Source organism: Budorcas taxicolor, chromosome 14 (assembly GCF_023091745.1).
Source record: "Budorcas taxicolor isolate Tak-1 chromosome 14, Takin1.1, whole genome shotgun sequence".
NCBI lineage: Eukaryota > Metazoa > Chordata > Mammalia > Artiodactyla > Bovidae > Budorcas > Budorcas taxicolor.
The window spans coordinates 15110914-15118686 of record NC_068923.1 but is presented as its reverse complement, the minus strand read 5'-3'; the positions used below and the strand labels follow the sequence as shown (position 1 = coordinate 15118686).

Genomic DNA, 7773 nt, shown 5'->3' with positions numbered 1-7773 from the left:
CTGGCAGCCCGAGAGTAGCTTTTGTCCATCCCTCTACCTGGTGGGCTCCTCTGGGCTGGTACGTCTCAGACTCTGCCCCCCAGCAGAGGAAGAGCTAGCTAGTGGAGTACAAAGCTGAGTGATGGGTGGGTTCCTGGGGTCCTGTCTCCTCTCCAGCCCCGTCAGCTTTTCCCAGGGGCCAGCTGGGTGAGCTGGTAAGTCGGTCTCGCTCCCAGGGAACCAGAACCAGGGCTGGTCCCAGTGAGCCCGGGGGTCCTCCTGCCTCTCCTGCTTGGCTCCCCTCCCCTGGGTCATCAGTCATCATCTGCCCTGAGCCAGGGCTGCAGGGCCAAGCCTGGGAGAACCAGGGTAGGCGGGAGTCTAGGACGGACAGAGCCAGCAGGACCAGCCAAACCAGTGCACCGGGGTTGAGTGCAGCTGGGTGGCTGGTGATGACTGAAAGAAAGCAGGTACACGTACTCATCCATTTATTCACTGGCTTGAGGAGTACATAGTGGGGGGCCATAGCCTGAAGGCTATTCCATGCCCCATAGCCGCAGGGCTTGGGGCGTGGGCCTGGGAAGTGCCTGGACCTCAGCAAGTGGACTGAAGGGGAAAGGCACCATCCGTTCATCTGTCCGTCCATTCATCCCCCTGGGGCCTCCGGTGTGCCGAGCCCGGGGTGGGCACTTACAGCCACAGCCTCCCTCACTCTCACCAAGCCCCAGTTTGGTGGGCGCTATTGTCCTCACTTTAACCACAGGACAACTGAGGCTCGGAGATGTGAACAAGCAGCTGCAGGTCAGCCTGAGCGACAGGACCCAACAAATTTGGTGGGGGCGGGGGGACTGCGATAGAAAGGAGAGAGGCCTTTCAGTTTCTTTTCACCTTTCTCAGAGGGTTAGAATCATGAAGAGACACATTTCCTCACCACAAATCACACGCTACAAAGGGAGGAGGAGAAGCAACTGTCCGACTTCCCCTCTGGAGCGTCGTCCACACCCAGGCACCAGCCACAGGGGCACCCACGCCCTCCTTACGTGATGGCGCCAGAACCAGTCCAGTTTCTGGGTCAAAGCTCTGGCACCAGCTTCTCAGCTGGACTCCAGACGGATGGATGGCGCAGGAGCCCAGGGAGGGCGGTCCACAGAGGGCCTCACCTGCTCAGGCAGCTGCTACTGGGACGTGCAGGCTGCTTCCGGACTTGAGATGCCGCCAAGAGCTGCAAGGATGAGCTCGCGCACCGCCCGCCCCGTGAGGCTCTCGTTTCTGTTGGGGACCCACAGCCCTGACACGGGGGGAAGGGGTCTGGGCCAGACAAGCCTGCGGTGCTGGGCACCCCTCTGCCCTCCTCTTTGCTTTCCACCTCGGTCCAGCGCTCACACACAGGGCGGAACCCCTTGACTGTGGCGTTTAAGGTTTCTCACATCTCGTGCCAACGTTCTCTTTCTAAGCTTTCTTGACCTGAAGCTGTTATAATTACTTTACATGCTAAAATCCTCTTAAACTTATTAACCCACCTTCCCAGCTTCCCCTTTCTCTCCCAGCTGATGGGAGAAGAAACTGCATGGTGGGGCGGGGTCGTGGGGATCGGGGTGGGCCGGGGGTGCGGTGGAGGGGGGCAGGAAGTCCAGCCCACCTGGGGCAGCCACTTCATCTCTCTCTCTCAGTCTCCCGATCTGTGAAAGAGGCAGGTGACGGCTCCTACGTGTAGGGCTGTGCTGGAGTGCTTAGAGCCACAACTGCAGGGAAACTGGCAGCTGTTAGTTACTAACCTTCAGTCCCGGCAAGTTTACCTGTTTGACTTCCAAGGACCCCGCTGGTGCTCCTGCCTTTGCAGAGCCACGTACTTCCCACCAGGGGGCCGGGCCTGGGCAGGAGTGGAACACCTTCCCTCGGCTCTGTGCTGGGTTTCTCCCCAAGCCAGGCAGAACCATCTGTGGGGGTGGTGTGGGCAGACTGGTCCCCGGCGCTGGCGCAGTGCTATGGGCGTTGGCATGGGCCCAGGTCAGCGTGGACAGATGGATGCAGGAGGCAGGAGTAAGATGCTCCCCCCGGCCCCCAACACAGCACTCTCAGCCGCCACTGGCTCCCGGCTCCCAACGGCCCCAGAGCCCACACGGGGCCAGGCAGGGCTCCACTACATCCTCGCTGGGACCGGGCGGGGGGAGGGAGGACCCAGTCTAGCTGAGGAGCCACTAGACCCGGGACAAAGCGCTTGCACAAGCAGTCAGTGACCCAGCTTCCCAGGCCTCTCATGCTGAGTCAGTCTGCCCGGTGGCTGCCCCCGCTATCAGCCTGCACGTGCAGCCGGGGGTTTGGTCTCCTCCCTGAAGTGGCCCACTCCTGGGGGGCTTTGGGAAGAGGAGCTGGGGGTGGGGTGGTCAGGCTTCCTCCTAGCCTCCTCCAGGGAGGGGCTCACAAAGACTAGGCGGGGCACCCGGTTGCTCCCTGGGCTGAGCACTCCCCTGCCCGCCGCTCCTTTGGGTGCGGTCCTTCTGCTTCGTGGCCCTCTGCGAAGTCCAACCCAGCCCCAGCTAAGGACTTCCTGCGCCGGCTTCTCCAGAGCGTCCAGGTTCCTGACGTCTGGGGGTCTCAGAGGGAAGCTTGCAGGAAAGAATTTCCAGCACAGGTCCCCCTGACAGGGGCCATGCTTAGCAGCCAAAGCTTCTGAGCTCCAGGGACAACCCCCAAGGGTTGAGGGGTGTGGGCTGTGCCAGCTGGAAGGCGCTCCTGCCCCTCGGCCCCCCCCTCCCGTGGACAGACCCGGGCTTCTGCAACCTGGAGGGGTGGGGCTCACCTGGGGTGGGTACCCTTTAAATGATAAGCTTTCTTGGGTCCCTGGGCTTTCCTGGTGGCTCAAAAGGTAAAAGAGTCTGCCTGCAATGAGGGAGACCCAGGTTCCATTCCTGGGTCAGGAGGATCCCCTAGAGAAGGACATGGCAACCCACTCCGGTATTCTCGGTCTGGAGAATCCCAAGGACAGAGGAGCCTGGGGGGCTACAGTCTGTGGGTCATAAGGAGTCCGAAGCGACTCTGTCTTTCTGGGCCCCTGGGAATCTCGAGGCCCAGCGTGATCTGGGGGCAGCTGAGAGGCGCTGCTAGGGATGAGGCAGAAGAGCTCCAGCCGGTGCAGAGCTCTCGCCCGCCCCGCGGGCAGGGTCAGAGTTGGCATGGCCTTCGGGACCGAGGCCGGCGCGCCATGCTCCCCTACAGTCAGGACCCTGTTGCGATCGCCCGCGGCCAGGGGCGTGGAAATGCCCGCTGCGCGCGGAGGGAGCACGGCCCGATCCTTCTGCTGTGATCCCTCCTCCCGTCCTCGGCCTCCCGGGCCTCCCGAAGACTGCCTTCCCCTCCTCTCCGGCTGGCCCAGCCCGCCCTCGCCGGTGCGGCCGAGCCTCCCAGAGAGGGCGTCGCTCCCTCCCCCGCGTGTCCGACAGGGCAGGGTGAATCCTTTCCGGCACCGGGCAAGAGTTCACTCTGTAAAAGGGCGCCCTCCGCCAGGCCTGCTTAGGGCAGGAGGCCAGGCTTCGGGTGGCTGCGGCTCAGCACCCTTCCCTCCTGGCCCAAAAATAGCCCCGGGATCAGCTCTCAAGCTCCACCAAATATAGCCTGATCTATCCGGACCCACGTTCTGCGCAGGGGCCCAGCGCCGGATCGGGAGGGCCCTCGGGGGCCTCTTCAGGCCGAGCTAGTCCCTCCCCTGCCAGGGCTGCTTGGAACGAGGGCACAGCCCAGGGGCCCAGGCCTGCCTCCCTCCGACCTCCAGCCCTCTCCGCCCCAGGCAGCCCTCCTGCAGCCCCGGAGAGCCTGCTTCCTGGAACCGGCCCCCAACCCTCGGTCCCGATCGTCCCACCCCCTCCAGCACACCTACAAGGCAGAGGGACTAAAGGGCCCCTTCAAATCAGTGTTCCTGGGCCAACAGCACAGTGTGCCCACGTCCCAGTCCTTGAATGAGGAGAGGCTTATCTGCATCGTCAAAGCCAGAAGCTTGGGGAGGTGTAGTCCCACATCAGCCTTTAGGAAACCAGATCACAAACAGGAAGCAGACCTCAGGGTGGCTGGGGGAGGTCAAGAGTCCTCTTGCAGACAGTCCTGGGTTTGGCTGGGGGGTCCGGGGAGGGCAGACGGGGGGGGGGGGGGTACGGGGGGAGAGGGTGGGGCTATGCTGCTCAGCGCTTTCCCCTCCCTGGGTTTAGAGCAGACCCCAGAGGGTGGCCAGGAGTATAAGGGCCAGGGCCAGAGTCGCAGGGGTGGCAAGGCCAGCGCCGTTACAGAGGTCATACTGGCAGCAGGAAGTAGTGGATGCGTGCTTGGAGTAGCCGTCGTACACGGTCTCAAAGCAGCTGGGCACGCAGGACTTGCTCACCTTCATCCTGGTCGGGGTGTAGTCTGCAGAGGAGGGGGAAGGCAGGCCAGGACCCTGAGAGGGGCCAACCCGAGCATGCAGGGCCATTAGGCCATGATCCCCTCCGCCTGGGGCTCCCAGAAAGGATCCTGGAGCAGGTGGGAGCCTCCCTCCTCAGCCTCCCCCCACGCTACCCCCCGCCCTGCCCCGGTGCTCCCCAGAGAGGGCTGGGGGAGCACCCCAGGAACTCACAGGTGCGCGTCGTCATGCAGTAGGAGACCATGGCCGGGCAGCGCATGGGGTTGAAGCAGTTCTCCCCGTTGTAGGCGCACACGTGGCAGTCCAGAGCTGCGGCTGCGGCCGGGGAGGGCCCACAGGAAGCGGGGATCAGAGAACAGGCAGAGGCCCCTCGTCCAGCCCAGCAGCCCCCAGGCCCCATCCCCCTCCCCAGGAAGAGCTGGAAGGAGAGGTGGTCACTGGGATTTCTGCCACCATCCCCCCAACTCAGCCTGGCTGACCCCAAATGTGGGTCTGTCCATCCCTATGTTCTCCATCCATCTTACCCACAGGGAGGCCCACCAGGGCCACCAGGAACAGGGCGAGCAGGGGCGTCATGGCCGGGGGCCAGAGTGCAGAGTGGGAGCAGGGATGTGGAGAGCAGTTGGTCCTTGATTCAACTCAGGCCAGGGCTGGGGCAGGGCAGCGAGCGGGTGGGACAACCCCCGGCCCTCCCGGAGCTCCTGGTCAACTGGAGGTGCTGTATTCCTGCACAGAAGGGAATGAGGATGGGAGGTCATAGCAAGGCCTGAGGTACCCACAGGGAGCTTGGGCAGAGGGGCCACCCAGCTCAGCCTGGAAGGCTTCCTAGAGAAGGAGACACAAATGAGGCGAGAAGGAAGCAGGGGAGGATACTTCAACAAGAGACACCAGTGCCTGCAAAAGGCCCAGACCCGTGCACACCAGAGGAGGCAGTGCCACAGCTAGGGCGGGGCGCCGAGCGAAGGCGGGACGGGAAAGCCTGATCGCTAGGCCAGGACCCACACCCTCCCTGCGGGTGGTGGAGGCAGGGGCCCTAGGGGGCTGGCACCCAGCCCTCCCCGACCCAGGACCCTGAGTACAAGGGCGCCCTGGGGCCCGGGAGCGGCTCTAGCCTCCCTACTCCCCTCCCCTGTGCCTCTGGTCTTTCGGGGCCCAGCTGGGGGCCCCGCCCCTGGGAGGCCTCCGGAGCCCTCAGCCACTGCGAGGCTCACAGCACTGGTGGGCTGCAGCTCTGGCCAGTCTGCAGGTGGTGCACTCTAAAAGGACTACAGGGGGGCCCTCGGGCAGGACAAGAACTTCCCAGCCGGATCCGCTGTTGGGAGCGGAGATGCCCCCTCTCCAGACAGGCTCTGGGCGAATCCAACTACGACTTCCCTCCCTGCGCAGGGACAGTCTAGCCCCGCCTGTGCGCCAAGGGGGGCTAAATCAGACTCTCCCCTTCCAGAGAACAACAAACCCGTCTTCCATGACCCATTTTCAGGGCGTCCCCTCGGGGTATCGAAGGTCTGAGTAAGGCCGCCAGCTCTTCTCCTCCCCCTCCCGGGGAGCCCCGCCCCCGAGACTGCGGTCCCACGTTGGGGGATGACCTCAACCATGACCTTCATTCACCACACCGAGGTCCCGTTGCGCCTGGGACTCACCCGCGGCCGCTCTCCAGCCCCTGCAACTCGGGTCTGACAGCGCTGCCGTCCCTCCGTGCGCCCCGCAGTGACCACGCCGCGTCGCCGCCCCTGCGCCAGAGCCGCCCGTTGCCGGTGACCTCACTGCAGGCCCCGCCCCGTCTCGCCTGGCCCGCCGACGGGCTCGTCCCTCCTAAGGGCCTGGGACCCCCGGCAACAGTCCATGGTGCCCAGGTGTTTAGGCCCCGCGGGGACACCCACGCGATGCTCAGACGCACGCGCACCGCGGGACACGTCTGGCCCTGCCTCGCTCTCTCTGCTTCCAGCAGCCGCAGCCGCCCGCTCACCCCGGATTACTAGTCAGCCCCGCACCCCAGCAGCTGCGCCCCCTCCTTCGTTCCACTCAGTTTAACAGGGAGGGGTGGGGGTGGAGCGGAGCCGACTTCTGGACCGGGCATCTGGGTCCCCAACCTGGCCCTCATTTACCTGCAATGTGACCTACGCAAGCCACCCAGCATCTCTGGGCCTCCTCCCCACACCCGGTCCCACCCAACGCAGGGTTAAAGCAAGTCTTGAAAGGAGTCCACTGTTTCATAACTCCCTTAAACATTAATGTTTAAGGCGAAATTTAAGATTTTCATGGGCTCTAAATTTTTCTTTTTCTAATGTGAGAAAAGAATACATTTCCTTTGACCCTAAATTTTATTTTTCTTTCAAAGAGCGGAGCCATTTTGGGGGCCCAAGGCACTGAGCCTCCAAAGTGAGGTGGGCACTCTCTCTGGGTGGACTGGGATGGTTGGTCACCCTGTTTGCCAAATAGTCACTGAGATGCCACAGGTGCCAGGTGTTGGGGATAAAACTGACAAACATTCCCAAATATTCTTGACATCATTAAGCTGACAACCTAATGAGGCGTAAAATAAACACAAGGGTGTGGACACCTGCGTGTATTGTGGCCTTCATCCTCAGATCATGATGAATTAAGGGTGTTGCCAAACTCAGCCTCTGTTCACTGCTGCCAAATAGAAATGCAGGGGCAGAGTTGTGGGTGAAGCAGAAAAGAGGAGCTTTGATTGCTTTGCCGGCAAAGGGGGCCACAGTGGGCTAGTGCCCTCAAGACTGCCTGGCCCACCCTGGGGGGGTGGTGAGGAGTTAATAGTGCTCAAGGAGCATGATCAACTCGTGGACAAGCCTTGGATTGGCTGGTGTCAGGGTGGAGTTTCAAGCATCATCAGCCTTCTGGTTTTAGCCAGTCTAGGGTCTATGTCCTTGTGGTCAGCAGTTTTCATCTAAGCGGGGTTCGGGGGGGGGGGGTGCCTGCTTCCTGTAAAACAAGTTAGGAATGTGCGTCAGGCCTTTGTGCAGATCTTTCGGGGATCTGGGAGTTTGGTGGTTCTGCTATGGGCAGAATTACAGGCTACATCGTTACCAGTTCCCCAATCCAACAGCTATTCTTCGTTTCTACATTTTCACATTTCCAATTATTAACTCCCGAGTCAGAATTTTACCTCCAAAAACAAGGATACAGAGTCTTGTAGATGGTTTCAAGTCCCACCTTTTCTTTGGTAGTCCTCAGTCTTGAGGAGGAACAGATGCAGAACAAGAAAGGGAAGAAAGTTCTAGACTGAGAGGTTAATTGTAAACTTGGCAGAGGAACTTAGTTTCTGTTCTGTTTCTATTTCCATTTTCCGCAGCTCTGTAGGGGATGGGATAACAACTGCTCTGGTTATGTCCTGCTGAAGTGGGGTGTGCTGCTGCTGCTGCTGCTGCTAAGTCGCTTCATTCGTG

At 61.6% G+C, this 7773-nt stretch overlaps 1 protein-coding gene across 2 annotated transcripts; it reads right to left on the bottom strand.

Annotated features, from left to right (window-relative positions):
• Positions 1-450: 450 nt before the first annotated feature.
• LOC128059328 (ly-6/neurotoxin-like protein 1) lies at positions 451-6138 on the bottom strand. Of its 2 annotated transcripts, none has more exons than XM_052651753.1 (4): positions 6007-6138; positions 4891-5092; positions 4580-4681; positions 451-4371 (listed from the first exon to the last, which is right to left on the bottom strand). In XM_052651753.1, exons 2-4 carry the CDS (start codon positions 4940-4942, stop codon positions 4175-4177), a joined length of 351 nt encoding a protein of 116 aa, XP_052507713.1. In that variant the 5' UTR covers positions 4943-5092; positions 6007-6138; the 3' UTR covers positions 451-4174. The 2 variants fall into 2 exon arrangements, with proteins under 2 accessions (XP_052507713.1, XP_052507714.1); XM_052651754.1 differs by lacking the exon at positions 6007-6138 and adding an exon at positions 5823-5916.
• Positions 6139-7773: the final 1635 nt, after the last annotated feature.

Bases quoted from the DNA above. Each gene is read 5' to 3' on its own strand.
- LOC128059328 (XM_052651753.1), bottom strand. From the start codon at position 4,942: ATGACGCCCCTGCTCGCCCTGTTCCTGGTGGCCCTGGTGGGCCTCCCT. The intron at 4,682-4,890 runs GTAAGATGGATG...CCCCGGCCGCAG, and splicing joins CCTGGTGGGCCTCCCTGTGG to CCGCAGCTCTGGACTGCCAC. The intron at 4,372-4,579 runs GTGAGTTCCTGG...CCTCCTCTGCAG, and splicing joins CTGCATGACGACGCGCACCT to ACTACACCCCGACCAGGATG.